Source organism: Lutra lutra, chromosome 7 (genome assembly GCF_902655055.1).
Source record: "Lutra lutra chromosome 7, mLutLut1.2, whole genome shotgun sequence".
In the NCBI taxonomy this organism is placed as follows: domain Eukaryota; kingdom Metazoa; phylum Chordata; class Mammalia; order Carnivora; family Mustelidae; genus Lutra; species Lutra lutra.
The window spans coordinates 141,976,892-141,993,438 of record NC_062284.1 but is presented as its reverse complement, the minus strand read 5'-3'; the positions used below and the strand labels follow the sequence as shown (position 1 = coordinate 141,993,438).

General features: G+C 43.2%; 1 protein-coding gene across 7 annotated transcripts in view; it reads left to right on the top strand.

Moving 5' to 3' along the window:
• Nucleotides 1–16,547, top strand: part of SETD3 (SET domain containing 3, actin histidine methyltransferase) — an 80,850-nt gene that overhangs the window by 50,626 nt on the left and 13,677 nt on the right. For all 7 annotated transcript variants that reach the window (XM_047736731.1, XM_047736730.1, XM_047736735.1 and 4 more), the window contains 2 exons: nt 12,479–12,537; nt 13,796–13,910. In XM_047736731.1, coding sequence (XP_047592687.1) covers nt 12,479–12,537; nt 13,796–13,910 — 174 coding nt within the window. The remainder of the gene's footprint in view (nt 1–12,478; nt 12,538–13,795; nt 13,911–16,547) is intronic.

The following is a 16,547-nucleotide window of genomic DNA, read 5'->3' as shown; positions in this document are numbered from 1 at the left end:
GCAGGGAGGAGAGGAAGAAGCAGGCTCCCCACTGAGCAGAGAGCCCGATGTGGGACTCAATCCCAGGACCCTGGGATCATGACCTGAGCCGAAGGCAGAGACTTAACCCTCTGAGCCACCCAGGTGCCCCTCCACACCACATCTTTATCCACTCATCTATCGATGGACACTTAGATTGCTTCCGTATCTTGGCCCTTGTAAATTATGCTGCAGTAAACATAGGGTTACAATATCTTTTTGGATTAGTGTTTTCATTTTCTTCAGATAAATACCAAGAAGTAGAATTGCTAGATCATAGGATAGTTCTATTTTTAATTTTTTGAGGAATCACCATACTGTTTTCCAGAGTGGTTGTACCAGTTTGCATTCCTGCCAGTAATGCAAGAGGGTTCCCCTTTCTCTGCATCCTCGCCAACACCTGCTGTTTCCTGTGCTGCTGACCTTGGCCATTCTGACAGGTGTGAAGTAGTATCTCGTTGTGGTTTTGATTTGTATTTCCCTGATGATGAGTGATGTTGAGGATCTTTTCATGTGTCTGTTGGCCGTCTGTATGATTTCAGGAAATGTGTATTCAGGTCCTCTGCCCATTTTCTAATCGGTTTGTTTGGCTTTTTTTGATAATTGAGTTGTGTGAGTGCTTTATGTATTTTAGATATTAACTCCTTATTGATTATGTGATTTGAAAGTATCTTCTCCCATTCAGAAAGTTGCTTTTTTATTTTGTTGATGGTTTCCTTCACTGTACAAAAGCCTTTTAGTTTGATGTAGTCCCATTTTGTTTATTTGTACTTTTGTTGCCCTTGCTTGAGAAGACATACCCAAAAAATATTGCTCAGACCACTTGTTCAAGAGCTTACTGCCTGTGTTTTTTTTTTTCTAGCAGTTTTATGGTTTCTACTCTTACATACAAGTCTTTAATCTGTTTGACTTTATTTTTGTATGTGGTGTAGGAAAGTGGTCCAGATTCATTCTTTTGCATGTAATCATCTAGTTTTCCCAACACCATTTATTGAAGAGACAGTCTTTCTCTCCGTTGTGTATTCCTGTCTCTGTTAAAGGTTGACCGTAGAGTTGTGGATTTATTTCTGAACTCTATATTCTATTCTCTTGGTTTGTGTATCTGTTTTTTGCCAGTACCATACTGTTTTGATTACTGTAGCTTTGTAGTATAGTTCAAAACCTGGGGTGGGTATGCCTTGCTCTTGTTTCTTAAGATTGCATTGGCCATTTGGGGTCTTCTGTGGCTCCATACAAATTTTAGAATTATTTGTTCTAGTTCTGTGAAAAAGCTGTTGGTATTTGATAGGGATTCCATTAAATTTGTGGATTGCTGTAGGTAGTATGGACATTTTAACAATATTAATTATTCCAATCCATGAACACAGTGTATCTTTCCCATTTAGTAATATCATCTTTAATATTTTTCATCAGTGTTTATAGTTTTCAGAGTATAGGTCTTTCACCTCCTTAGTTAAATTTATTCTTAGGCATATTCTTCTTTTTTTTTTTTTTTTAAAGGTTTTATTTACTTATTTGACAGAGAGTGATCACAAGTAGGCAGAGAGGCAGGCAGTGGGGGGCGGCGGGGAGCAGGCTTCCTGCTGAGCAGAGAGCCCGATGTGGGGCTTGATCCCAGGACCCTGAGATCATGACCTGAGCCAAAGGCAGAGGCTTAACCCACTGAGCCACCTAGGCGCCCCTATATTATTCTTTTTGATGCAGTTGTAAATGGGATTGTTTCCTTAATTTCTCTGTCTGATAATTTATTATTAGAATTTAGAAATGAAACAGATTTATGTACTATTAGTTTATGTGTATTATTTGTATCCCACAACTATACTGAGTTCATTTATTACTACTGATAGGTTTTTGGTGGAGTTTTATGTTTTGACCTCATATTGTGCATATCTTATTTTGTATATCCTTTGATGAATTACTGTAGGTCTAGACAATTTTACTACTTTGTTTTTTAACCTTCATATCAGCTGTGAACTCTACATTTACCTTTACCAGTGAGTTGTGTGTGTGTGTGTGTGTGTGTGTGTGTTTTAATTTCTAGTAATGTCCTTTTCTGTTTAAAGAAATCCCTTTAACATTTCCTGCAAAGCTGGTTTGGTAATGATGGACTCCTTTAGCTTTTGCTTGTCTGGGAAGCTCCTTAGAGATAACGCAGCCTTACTGGGTAGAGTATTCTCGATTGTAAGTTTTGGCCCTTAGGACCTTGAGTATATTGTGCTACTCCCATCTGGCCTGTAAAGTTTCTGCTGAAAACTAATCTCAGAGTCTTAGGCGGGGGCTGCCTTGTACAAAACTAGTTGTTTATCCCCTGCTGCTTTTAAGATTCTCTCTTTAACTGTTGAAACTTTAATTATAATGTGTCTTGGTATGGGTTTCTTTGGTTCATCTTATTTGGAACTCTCTGAGCCTCCTGGATCTGATGTCTGTTTCCTCAGCAGGTTAGAGACATTTTCAGTCATTATTTCTTCAAATAGGTTCTCTATCCCTTTCTCTCTTACTTCTCCCTCGGGGAGCCCTGTACTGTGAATGGTAGTGCACTTTATGTTGTCTCAGAGGTCCCTTAAACTATCCTCGTTTTTAAATTTCTTCTTTCTTTTTGCTGTTTCGGTTGGGTGATTTCTACTACCCTGTCTTCCAGACTGCTGCTCTGTTCTGCATCTTCTGATCTGCTGTTGATTCCCTGAAGGGTGTTTTCCATCTTAGTTACTGTATTCTTCAGCTCCGAGTCTTTTTTCTATTTTCACCTTTGTTGAGGTTCTCACTGTGTTCGTCCATTCTTCTCTTGAGTTCAGAGAGCGTCTTCATGATCATTACTCTGAACTCTTTCTCTGGTAGATCACTTAACTCTTTCATTTATTCTTTTTTGAAGGTTTTGTCTTATTTTATTTGGAACATATTCGTCTGTCCCCTCATTTTGCCTGACTCTGTTTATTTCTATGTATCAGGTTGATCAGTTATGTCTCCCGGCCTTGAAGGAGTTTCTTTATGCAGGAGGTGTCCTGTGGGACCCACTAGAGCGAAGTGCCTTGGTCACCCAAGCCAGGTGCCCCAGGGATGAGCCCTGTGTGGGCTGCCTGCACCCTTCTGTCGTGGCCGGGCTGCAGTTGGCGTGCACCCACTCTCTGTAGGGCAGGTCTCTGGCACGGCTGGCAGCACGGTCCTGGCTCTGACTGTCGTAGGCATTCTAGTGCATGGAGGGAGTTTCCCAGAGCAGGCTGCTGGGGAAGGCCTCCGGTTTTGGCCTGCTGGGGTGGCAGGTTTGGGTTTTTGCTGAATTTTCAGTTTGTTTTTGTTTGTTTAACTAATCTCTATACCCTGTGTGGGCCTTGAACTCACAACCCTGAGATCAAGAGTCCTATGTGCTCTTCTGATTAAGCTAGCCAGGTGGTCCAATATGCTGAATTTTACTTTATTTTTTTTAATTTTGAAAAAAATTTTTCAGTTTTTTTTTTAAATTTTTAGTTTTTTATTAACATACAATGTATTATTAGCCCCAGGGGTACGGGTCTGTGAATTGCTAATTTTGAAAAAAATTTAAAAATTTTAAAAGATTTTATTTATTGAGAATAAACACAAGTTGGGGGGAGGGGCAGAGGGAGTGGGAAAAGCAGACTCTGGGCTGAGCAGGACCCTGGGATCACGACCGAGCCAAAGGCAGACACTTAACTGACTGAACCACCCAGGAATTTATGCTGAATTTTAAATGATAGCAATATTTACCAAACATTTTTCTAGAATTCCATCAAGAAAAAAATGTATTTACCATATCAGAACTTACGCTCTATTTATGAAAGTAGGACAACTGATTGTCCTTTGCCTTAAAGTAACATCCAGAAAACAGTGGCCTGAGTCTTTCCTCAGTCCCACCAGTTATTACTGGGCAACCTTGGACATACTGTTCTGTGCCCATCAGTTATGGTGTCAGTAGCATGGGTGATAACAGTGTTTCCTAGGCATCACAGTGATTAAATTATAGTTGGCCCTGGGACAATGCGGGGGTTAGGAACACTGACCCCTTCCACCCCCAATGAAAATCCACTTACACCTTTTTACTCCCCAAAAACTTTACCAATAACCTGTTGACAGAAGTGTTATGGATAATGTAGACCGTTGATTAGCACATAGTTTGTATATGTATTATGTAGTGTATTCTTATAATAAAGTAAGCTAGAGGAAAGAAAATGTTATTAAGGAAATACCAAGGAAGAGAAAAGTACATTTACAGGACTGGACTGTAAAAAAATCCGTAGATAAGTGGACCTGCACAATTCAAACCGTGTTGTTCAAGGGTCAACCATATATAAATACACGTAAAGTTCTCGAAAGAGTTCCTTGCACAGAGTGCTTAGCGAATGGCCATCGCTGGTATCAACCTCCCTCCCTCCCTGCCTCCTCTCTGTCTCTCTCCTGGAGATGCAGAGAGCCGTCCTATGCACTAAGCGCGGTACTTCCTTTTCTAGAACAAGAGTTTATATGCATGCTCTGAGTGTCAGTCATCCCGTCAAGGAGATTGGTTTCACAGTGGTGGTCATAATGTTCTCACCTTACAAGTGACTGGGGACTCTGATCATGCTGGATTGATTAATTTGACCAGAGTCCAGAGTCTTTATCCTGAATCACTGAAATCTGAAATAGCTGAAACGAAACATAAGGTACTAAGAAGCTGATGATGAGGAATTCGAGCCTGCTTCCTTAATGCAGATGTGTCCTTCGGAAACAATAACTGCTCTTTACCGTTCTGTGTATCTCCACTTTCATTATTGGTAAGTTGGAGGAGCGGCAAGTGTAAGTACCTTATCGAGAAGCACAGATTATGTGCTGGAATTGTCTTCTTGATTAGGGAGTAGAGTCCTCAGCTTAATCAGTAGATTGAGATAGTTGGGGAGTGTCAAAAGACAAAAAAACAAAGGATTTTAGAACTTAAAGGAAGATAGAAGTTACTTGTCCAGCCCCCTTTCCAAGCAGGGAAATGGAGGCGCGGGGTGCTGGGCGGCGGTGAGAGATGACACAGGAAGGGGGACGGGCAGACCTTCGCACAGGTACGTGCTGCTGGGTGAGGTGGAGTGTGGAGGAAGGATATTTGTGACCGTCCGGCACAGAGGACTGCCGCGCGTGGTCCCCTTTGCTCCCTCTTGGATGCTTAGAGCAGAGCTCTCTCAGATAAATGTGTTTAAAGGTAGATTTGGAGGAAAAGTGAGAGGAGGAAAGAGAATATTCTCTGACCCCTAGATGTTGGGAGACTATCCTCATCATATGGGATGGGAGGTGGGAGGAACGGAGAAGGAAAGCTGTGTTTCTGCAGCCTGTGTGAACGCCTCTCAGACCAGGAGGGTGAGGTCCCGGTTTCCCTGGGGGGAGCCTCCCTGCAGCCAGCTCACCTGGTCCCTTGGCCCTGCCGCTCACCCCCCCTGTGGAGTCATGGTGGTTTGGGAAGTTGTCATCTCCTGTGTCTTGCCTCCAGTCTGGGCAGTTAGGGAGCCATAGAGAGGAAATCTAATTCCTCAAGGTCTGTGCCTCCTCTGCCGCCCAGCAAAGGGTAGAACGTCTCTTCGCACTTGAAGGAGGCAGAGTTCTTTGAATGAAGCACCATGCGAGCCCCTGGAGAGTCTCTGGTGGTCGGAACAGGCGTGGCCCCTGCCTCACTAGAAACCTGCCTGAGATGCTCTCACGCATGCACATACGTGTGCACACGTGCGCTTGCGCACGCACACTCATGGGGGGCAGGCATGAGGGTGCCTGGGGTGTCAGCCCACAGAAGGCAGAGCAGGGAGCCCAGGGTGGTTGGCCAGGGTGGCCCCGGAGAGGGGTCTCCTGGCTTGTGTTAAGGGACTCACCTGACTGCCGCTGGGCAGAACCCCCGAGGCACTGCCATGCCTTTTTGTCTGCCTGTCACACGGCACCTGCCAGAGCGTCTTCCGTTTCACATGGTCAGTAAATAAAATATCTGTTGAATGAATGAATTTCTAGTCCTAACCTGTCTTCATTTTTTTTCTCCCCTGAGTCAGTAAACATTTTGTGAGTGGATAAATGTTTGGCAGTCAGAAAACGCTGATTGATCATGACTGTATTTGGTTCCCGGTTTTCTATCTTCAGGGTTTACAGTTGGTGACTAGTAAAGTTTTTGAGGAGGCATATCTTTTGCAGTGTTTCAGCAAATTTCAATTTAATTTAAACTGAATACAGGTTATAGATTTCAGTGTCTTCTAATAAAAAAACCAATTCTTCCATCTTAGGGTAATTTTTTAAGTTTATTGACTGTTGACATTTTTTCCACTAATCTTATTTTCTTAATTTAAACATTTTTATTTCAAGGTAATACACATTTTTGTAGAAAAATTAAATATGTGTATATAAGTGAAAAGCAAATAATTTTAATTTTATGTGTATTGACGTATTTATTTGATCAGATTGAGTGAATTGAAAGAACTTTATGGTGGAAAATTCCCTGAAGAATTGAATGTAATCTGCCTTTTAAAAATAAAAGTCTTAAAAATCGATTTTTTTCCCCTCAAGAGCCAAGTACACGAGCCCTGCTCTGATTCTGACGTGTGGTCATCCGAGCCAGGTTTTACATCCTGCGGCTCTTCTGCAGTTTGTCGTTCCGTTCAGCTGCGTTGTGTCTGCTGAGAAAACGCAGGGCGGGTTGAGCTTGAAAGTGCTGCCCGTGCGGCCTTCCTGGGCCAGACGCCTCCGCGTTCCGTGGAAATCTCGCTTCTGCACCACCGTCCACCCCACTCTGCGTTTCCCCCTTTCTCTCCTGCTGTCCTCCCCTGCCCTGTCCACGCTCCCCTTTTCTTCTTTTTTGTTTCCCTCCTGCCCTGTCTCCTTCATTCATCGTCCTGCGGGGGAGACCCTTCTTGTCTTCTGATCACCCTCTGGCCTCCTTCCCTCTGTGACGTTGTGGAATCGAGTTGGAGAGCAGGGGTCCGCCCCCGCGTCAGGCCTGGGGGTAGAGCTGCCTTTAGCCCCTCTTTTCTCCTAGTCTGCACGGACCTAACATTTCTGCGAGGCTGAGCCACGCTGGGTTCAGGGAGGATGCCACGGGGCTGCTCTGTGGAGGAGTCTCTCGGGGCATGGAAAGCACCAAAGAGCTCCTGCTTCTGTGAGGAGGAGTCACGGCCCCCAGACGTGTCATTGTGTCCACCCACAGTCCAGATCTGAGGTGCGGGGATGGATTTTATCCTTGTAGAAATAAGAGAAATGATCCCATCACCAGAATTAGGTGTGACTGCCCATAGCTAGTTAACTGTGCTGTCCCTTTTAATATACACTTAAGAAGTGAAGCCGAATATAATCTTCATCATATTTTAGTTGGAAAATTTTAATGGCATGCTATTACTTTTTTTTTTTAATCAGCCTAAACCAGGTACAACTTCTGAATTACGTGTTTTGCCCTCCCCGATACTATGGAGCCATTACTGAGTCACTGAACTGCCACATATATTTTTTTTTGAAATTAACAATTACATATTCTAGTAGGCTATAAATTGTTTAAAATACAGTATTTAGGAGTCATTTTTAGGAACTGAGCCACTCTCCTTTTAGTATATTTAAATATCTCTGTGAGGTGATTATTGAATGTGTTCAACTTGATTTCCTCATAAAAGTCTGCATAGGGGAGGTGAGTGTTCTTTAGAAAAGTAAAGATCTGATTTTGAAAAGTGTTTGGTATTTGTGTCTCAGAGGCCATTTGCGTGTTTTAATCCTTTTTTTTTTTTTTTTTTTTTTTCCCTAGAGGGTTTTGAATCTTTCCTCAGGTTGAGTACGTTCCTTCGGAGAATTATTTTAGGAAATGCCGCTCTCTCTGTATGTGGGAGCATTTAACTTTGGTTTGGTTTATTTTAAAAATGCTTTCTGTTAGATGTTAAAAAGAAAACAAACTTTAAGTCAAACGCATTTTGTTCGTGTGCAGAGCTGTTGCAAAGCTGTTTCCCATACTAGATGTTTCTGAATCAGGAATTCACATAATAACGAAGTCTGCTTATTTTGGTTCTCCACAAAGGTTTGTTGTATGAGCTTAAAATAAGGCTGCAGCTGATCTGTGTAACACATATTAACTGTTGATTTAGTGTAAGCACGCGTCTGTGTCTCTCATTTCGGATCAGCCCAGCAATCGGCATGCCGTGCAGCAGCCATCTTCTTTTCTACTTTATTAAATCTCTGTCAATTATAAATATCAAGGTTTTACATTAATGTCAAGATAGTGCATCAAAAATTCATGGAATATGTGACTTTTTCCAAGGGTATTTAATACTTAATGCATTTGTGTCATTTTTCTTTCCAGAGATATTGACAGGTTTTATTAAGTGTTTGTTAGGGAGATTTCATTTTTATCAAGGGACTATAAAGAGAAGCTGCATGCTAAATCAATTTTTTAAAGCCAGAATATTGTTCATTTTTTCATCTTCAAACTCTTGTAATCCATAGGTTTTATTTAAATTTCCTCTCGGTTTATTTTTGTTTTATGTGAGTGATAGTTCAAGACAGAACTTTAATAAGGATCAAATATGCTGACTGTAGTGGTTTTTAATTTCCTTAAGCATAGCTACCAGACCCATGCAATATGGTAAATTCTTCAAAATGTCATACTTACATATTTAGCAATATTACTTCTTTTTATTGAAGCCAAACAAGCGATTTTAGATATTAATCTTTCCCAAACACAGTGATTATTTTGTACTAGATACAATATTACTGTGTCTCATCTGGAATACCTCCTTTTGGCAGAAAAGGGAGCGGAAGAGGACTTCACTGGGTTGCCTGTTGGCGTAAGGAAACTGGAGTCTTCTTTCAAGAGTAAAAGCTCTTTCGGGCTTCAAGACTGGTTATGAGCTTCGCCAGCTCTTGGTTTCTCCAACTTCAGATATTTACAGTGCTCAAAAAGCAAAAATATCAGTCACTTGAAAATCTGCAGAAAACTCTGTGGCTAGTTTCTAACCCTGTCTTTATGGGGGTGGGAGGTGGGGAGGGAGCGAACGCTTTGGCAGATCCCAGACCTGCCCCTGACACTGCGTGGTGGCGCTCCTGCCGTCCCACGTAGATCCGCGTCTCGGAAACGAGTCACAGCTGAAGCTAACTGGGCACAAAGTGTAAGCTTTCTGTTTCAATAAACTTTTTTATTTCTGAAGTACAAGTTAGGAATGTGTTCTCTTGGAGAAGATATGTCATGAAAAACAAAATCTTGATCAGATTTTGCTTTATAAAGCGAGGAGCGTTTTTTATCTTGCCTGTAAAGGATGACCTTAAAGACTTGTTATCTAAGGACATTTTAGGAACTTTCAAATAACTTTGGGTTAGTATTAACATTTTTGCAAGATGTGGTTTTAAACCTTAACTTGGTCTTCAACAGGAAAAAGACTTGGTGTTTTAAAAAAAAGAAAAACATTCTGTCCAGAGCTTCAAGAGTGTTTGAAAGAGGTGTTTTTCTTATTCTTGTTCATTTTTTCAGGATATGTGAAAATAGTTCTTTTCAGAGTTAAATGTTTTTCACACACAAATCATTTTCGGTATTTCAGTACTTCAAGATTCTTGTAAAACTATTGTACAATACTTTTAAGAGGTAGGGTAGGTTTTTTGTTGTTGTTGTTGTTTTTTTTTTTTTTTTTTTTTTTTTTTACAAAACAAATTTTGCTTGAGTAAAGCTGTAACAGTAGCTCTTGTAGATAAACCCTAGTTTGGGTATACGGTAAGTTGTTGTTATGTAGGCCTTACCCCGGGAAGGAATTCAGGAATTGAGGAACTCTGTGGCTCCGCCTATTCTAATCTGAGGCCAGTAGGTGGCGATCGTGCCACAGTGGTGAGAGCCCTGTTGAAATGGAAGGCGTTTGCCTTTCTCCATAGTGTCAAATTAAATTGGGCTTCAGCATAACTGTTAAGTGCCTGTGTTCTGTGGCAGAATAGCTTTTTATATCAGAATTATATCAGAATTACGTACAAGAGGCACACCTTAATTTTTAAGCATGTAAGAACAACTATTTCTAACAGATTCTGCAAATACCGTGTAACCCTACAGCCAAAATAATTGTCAAAATTAATCTGAAGAAAGCATTTGTTTATTTCCCCCCTGAGTTGTCTCTATGACTTCATCAGGACAATGAGTATGAACTTCTGTTTTTGGTAAGAAAGGTATTTAAACAGGAGGAAGGGAAACATTTTGGAGAGTTAGTTTTCCGTCTTTTTGGCCTTTTTGAGGAGGTCGCCTTATTTGAGTAAAGTTGCAGATCGAAAGAGGTTTCAGAGTCCTGAGTGGTGGGAGACCCTTGCTCAAGTCGTTTTGACACTCAGCATCCAGTTTTGAAAATTGTCATCCTTCCTCTCATTCAGTAAGTCAGACTTTTTTGGGGAGGGTGGGTCAAATTCTTAATACCTATGGGATTTAGTGTTGGAATTTACCAACTCTCAAATACCATAGTCCAATCCACAGTTTAAATGAATTAAAGCGTTTTAAAATAGCAGAAACAATAATGCCTCCCACCTCCTAGAGTTTGAAGAGCAGTGGTGTGTGCGTGCCATCCTGCCCCCGTCCGCGGTGGCACAGCTGTGAGGTGTCACCGTGTTGTAAGTGAGGGGCTTTCGGCAGCCGAGGCCCTGGCTGTGGGGCTTCTTACCCGCACAGTGGTTCTGGGCTTGTGGAGGGACAGTTCGTACCTGCTGAATTTGTACTTTTATAAGGAAAAACCTGAATACTGTTACGGTTAAATTTTATAAAGGTAAATGGACAGCATCTTTAGGGCTCTTAGGACATGGCCTTTGCATTTTCATTCATTACAGAGAAAAGGGGAAGAAGCTTCAGGCTCTGGGATTCTTGCATCTTCGCTGGGGTTGACCAAAGCATCAGGTTTTGTTTTTTGTTTTTTGTTTTTTTCTCTTTTTTTTAAAAACAGAGGTAGAAAATCCCGATCTACCACCAGCAGCTAGAAATATACTCTGGGCAATATGTCGTTTTATATATTGACTTGAAATATACCTTTTTAAATTTCATCTATGTTCCTGCAGCATTTCCAAATTACACACATATAATGTTATATTTTGACTTTTCTTCTGAAGGGTTAAAACTGGGTGAAGAATTAGACGGGAGAGCAGGCACCTGGGAGCTAACACCCAATTGGCAGCCTTAGTAATATATAATTTGCCTAAAATTGTGCACTGAGCACAAGCTTTTGTTTTCTAATTGATTTACGGTTTGAGCCACTTTTACCTCATCCCTACTGTCCTGCGCGCGGTGCCAGCGAGTACATTACAGGGAGCGATGATAAATGGCCGTGCACTTGTGATGCTAATGTGTCAGGAGTCCAGACTGCGTGCGCACTGAGCTCCGAGCATGAACTGCGGCGCAGAGACCGGACAGCGGGGTCTTGTCGTGGCGCAGAGATGGCCGTGTGCTCACTTGGTCACTTGCTGCCGTCTGTCAGGCTGGAACTGGAACCAGAGATTAAAATTATGCTGTTACAACTTTTTTCTTTTAAAGATTTTATTTATTTATTTGATAGAGAGAGATCAGGACCAGGGGGAGCAGCAGAGAGAGAGGGGGAAGCAGGCTCCCTGCCAAGCAGAGAGCCCGATGCGGGGCTCGATCCCAGGACCCTGAGATCATGACCCAAGCCGAAGGTAGAGGCTTAACCCACTGAGCCACTCAGGCGGCCGAACAACTTCTAATTTCTTAACTGAAACGAAGTTTTTGCCTGCTCTAAAGGTCCAAGGTGGGAGGGTTGTTGTGATGAGAGAAAAGGAATGGATAAAACATTCTCGTAAGTGTGAGGTTTGGGACATTTTTACCAAATGTTGTTTTGTCCAGAGGGAAAGAAATGTAGTCTCGATTTAAATGGGCCAATCTCTGTTTTCTCTTTGTCTTGTTTGTAAAATTTATGATTTCACGAAACTAGTTTTCTTGATTCTCTGTACTTGAACCACATGTATGTCTATGATTCATTTGCACATAAGTTGATTTCCATCCAAATGATTTAAGTTGGAGATAAATGAGAGAACCTTCAATTTATTAGAGTGCCTTTAATTGTTCCTTTTATCGATATAAGACGAGATTTGCAATGTATTCCTGAGGGATGTGCGGCTTGTTATGGGGAGAAGATTCGAGAAAGGCCAGGACAGCCCCAACTTTGGAGGCTCCCGGTTTCCATTTGGATCAGATTCTCAGAATGTGGGTTGCCCACCGTTCGTAAAGTCAGTCCACCTTAAATCCTCTTTCTGTGGTGTCTGTGGGTTCTGGTATCGAAATATGAGGAAGCAGATTTATGGCGGCTGCTGGGCACAACAAATTAAGTTGACAGTGATGTATGAGAGCCGGAGAGCGTGGTGATCCCCCAGTAGTGCGGCGGGACGCCTCCTGCTTCATTTGGCTCTTGTTAGGATCTGTTAGGCAGCTAAATAATGAAATTCTGCTGACTGATTTCTGTTTTCCCCTTTTCTCTTTTCACGTCTGCTTTCTGAAACTTCTAATTCCCAGACCCATCCTCATGCCAACAAACTGCCCTTGAAAGATGCTTTCACTTATGAGGACTACAGGTTGGTGTGGGGCATGCGCACGCGCGCGTGTGTGTCTACACGTGTGTGTGCGTGCGTGCGTGTGTCTACGCGTGTGTGTGTGTGTGTGTGTTGGGGGTGGCAAGGGATGGATGCGGGGTGTGGTTGTTTGCATCTTTGGTGTGTGTTGTGTGTTGTGTGTGTTGGGGGGTGGTTTCTGAGTGATCTGGGGATCTCGGAAGTGGGGAGTACTTCAGTAAGAGGTGACGTGCTGTGACCAGTTAAAGCCCCCGGACAGGTAGTCCTGCCGAAGTTCTGACGGCAGCTGGGTAAGCACAGGCATTTTCATAACCACACAGATTGCCCCCCCGCCGTAGTGGTGGGGTTAGCTGAGGTGGGCAAGTGATAGTGGAGATGAGCTTTTGTGTGGGGTGGTCATGAGGACTTTTCCCCCTTTATAAATAGACTATTTCAGTGTAAAGTGAATTTTATAAATATTTAAATTCAGTTAATTAACATATAGTATATTATTAGTTTCAGGGGTAGAATTCAGTGATTCTTCAGTTTCGTATAACATCCAGTGCCTCCTCCACCACGTGCCCTCCTTAATGCCCGTCATGCAGTTACCCCGTCCCCCCCAACTCACCTCCCCTCCAGCAGCCGTGTTTGTTTCCTAGAGTTAAGTGTCTCTTATGGTCTGTCTCCCTCTCTGATTTTATCTTATTTTATTTTTCCCTCCCTTCCCCTATGATCCTCTGTTTTGTTTCTTTAATTCCACATATGAGTGAAATCATATAATTTTTTAAGCAAAAAGACTTAACTGTGCAGCGTAATAAAAAATAACATGCCACATCTGATTGACTTCTTAGGGGGTTTTGGTCAAAAAGGAGTTATGTTGTTTGCCTTTCACTGAGGCTTTGTACAGGTGCAGAGTTGGCATTTGGGTAGGAGAAGGTGGTGTGGGCTCAGGGGTGGGGTTCCCGGCCGTGGTGAAGACTGGAGGCCTGGAGATCTCTGTCCCTGGCCCTCCTTCCAGACCCTCTGTCTCCCTGGAACATCCCCCCTTCATCCTCACCCCTGAGTTTTCTCTGTCTCCTTTTCCCTTCCAGGTCCCCATCCCCTCAGCCCTAGATTTAATTTTAAATGATGGTGAAGGCAGGCAACCATCCCCTGGGGCGCTTAGGAGAAGGTTTTGAACATTGGTGAGCTGTCAGACAAACCGTAGTTTCCGGCTGAGGTCTCACTGCGCTGGGCTCTGGCATGTGCTTACCGGAGTTCACCTGTCTTCTGGTCGTTACAGGTGGGCGGTCTCTTCTGTTATGACTCGACAAAACCAAATTCCCACGGAGGACGGTTCCCGGGTGACCCTGGCGCTGATTCCGTTATGGGACATGTGCAATCACACCAACGGCCTGGTAATGACCCCTCTGCATTGTGTTTAATCCGGGGGGCTGGGGTGAATAAGCTTTAGAGTGGCCATTCCACCGACAGATCAGGCCCCTGTACTGCCGCTCTCCGTAGGGAAGAGCAGAACCAAGCCGAGACACCCCTCCAGCCTCCCACAAAGAGAAGCTGGTGTTTTTCTCTCTGCATTTGCTTAATCCTAAAAACCAGGAACTTGAATCTTACTCCACTTTCAAAAACCGCAGTGAGCTGCATTTATTTGCTAAGCCATAATTCCAGCCTAAACATTCATTTTCTTATGTTATTGAACCACAGACTAAACCAAAGTTTTTTTTTTTTCTTACTCTCCTTAAAATACTGATTGATTGAAGGAAAAAAAAAACCAACTTTCTTCTTTCTTGTTTTTCCTTTTCTGTTCCTTGTTTTCTTTCTTTGCTGACTACATTCCCGGCTGTGTGCATTCTCTGACTGCTTCCTGTTCCCTCTCCCTCCGCCTGACGCGCTGCCACATCCTCGCCCGCTTAGTAACCTGCTTTTGTTCAGGGGCTGCTGCTGGTTTCCCTGGTGCTGGGGCAGGAGGAGGCGCGCCGGGGCGTTTGGCTCCTGGCCTCGCCTGCAGCGTTGGCATCTCAGGCGTGGGAAGCACCGGGTAGGAGACACTAAGAAAATAAGGAAATTTGGGGATGATTGTTAATTACGACGCGGGAGGGAAGGAAGCCGCGGAAGCCGGCTCCCTGTTCCTCCGCGGTCTTTGGATTCCTGGCACTGGCAGAGGTTGACACGCTCTCTGTGCTGAGGTGGTTGTCTGAGCACGATCTCCTGATATCCGTGCGCAGAAATGTGATCTTCAGAATATTTTGCATTTTTAAGCATTATGCGGGAATACCAGCTTGGTTACCTTTTCGTTCATTTTGTTCTCAACATCAGCTCCCTTCATTATTATTAGCAGTCCTATGAACAGGCTTAAAAAATGCTGTGAGTATTTCGCATCTAAACCCACAAAACGGCCAGAACACATGTTAACCTGTGCCAGACACTTGATGCTAGAATATGCTGGTGCTGATTTGGAAAGGTGTAGCAGCAAGCGTACTCGTGTAGAGAATGAAGAGACCCCCCGCCCCCGCCCCATACTTGTATTTCTGCCCTAGTTTAGCTGTGCTTCATGTAGTTAGCTGTGGGAAGGAGCAGCATGTTTTATTTACTTCCATTCTTTTTTTTTTTTTTTTTTTTTTTTCCCCCCTTCAGGGCTACCTTATACTGGTTACAAGATCAAACTTTAAAAATTTTTCAAAAAGCTTTTAATGGTTGACTGTAGTATTTTGCTTCACTGGGTCCCAAACTTGATTGATCAGTAGAGTTTATTTTTTTATTTCTAAAATTTAAGAAGCTCCGTACTCTATTGTAAACAAACAAAAGGAGTTTAACAGATGCCCTTGTGGGAATAGAATGCGGAGGCTCCCTTCCCCGCCAGCACCCGCCAGCACCCGGCCTCCTCGTGGCCCGGGTCCCTCTGCTCAGCACCGTCCAGGTACACGGTCCGCGGTTTTGTGCAAGCCTTTCTCTCCTTTGTGTGCATTTGCGCCCTCACACCCTCACACCCTCACACCCACGCTGGTGCTGGTGTTGCTTTCGTGTAAATGGGATTAAACTATTCACTCTTTCCCTCTAAGAGTAAAAAACAAAAAGTTAGTTCATCTTGAAATAAAAATAATGCACTGGACACAAGCACGAATGCTGTCTTTCTCTAGCGCTGTTCGTGAAGTCTGCGTCCCGCTGCAGAGCTGGCGAGGCCTTGCTGGCCTTCAGCAGGTGTCTGCACGATGGTAGTGCCTTTTCTTACAGCGGTGGTTTTCCCTGAATGCTGAACTCCGTACACCTCGCTTGAACCATTTTCCCTGGTCATTCTGAGACTTCAAGGGAGATCGCGTCTGATAGAATTTGAGAATCTACTTTAACACTATGAAGTAGTATATCACATTTGTTAACAGTTCATCTCTTTTTAAAAATAAAGTCCTTGAAATGAAGGCTTGGCTTTTCAGACAGTCGACTGTCGTGTGTGTGTCTATCCTGACATTCGTTGTCTGTCTGTTCTGTCACCCAGGGAGTAGGTAGAAATTTGTAACCCGGCAACGCTGTGCTTCTGACAAAAACCTGGTTCTGGGAGTGGAGATGGGAGAGCCGAGCATGTGGCAGTAATTCCAAACCAGGAGTGGCAGGGAATCAGGGAAGAACAAAAAGGGCAGGGTTGGCACCTGGGCCAGAGGTGGCGGCACATGTGAACCCATTTCCCAGCCACTCGGAGAAACAGATTAGACTCAGATGAGTTAATGGACATCATATTAAATTGTAAGATGTGATGTATCTTTTAGTTCTGCGTGGCTGGTTTAGAATTAAGCTGCACGTTTCCTTTCTTGAGCTGGTTCCGTTTGTGCAGAGAGGGACACGCCAAGTGGTTTATAGGCCACTGTGTCCATTCCAGTAGTTAAAGTGTGTTGGAGGAACCAGCCCTTGTATTGAGTGTGTAACTCTCCCGGTCGGGATAGAAGGGCCTTGGGAAATTCAAGCAGAATTGAGAGAGTCTCTTTTTCAAGGTCTTTCTTTTTTTTTTTTTTTTAAGATTTTATTTATTTATTTGACAGAGATCACAA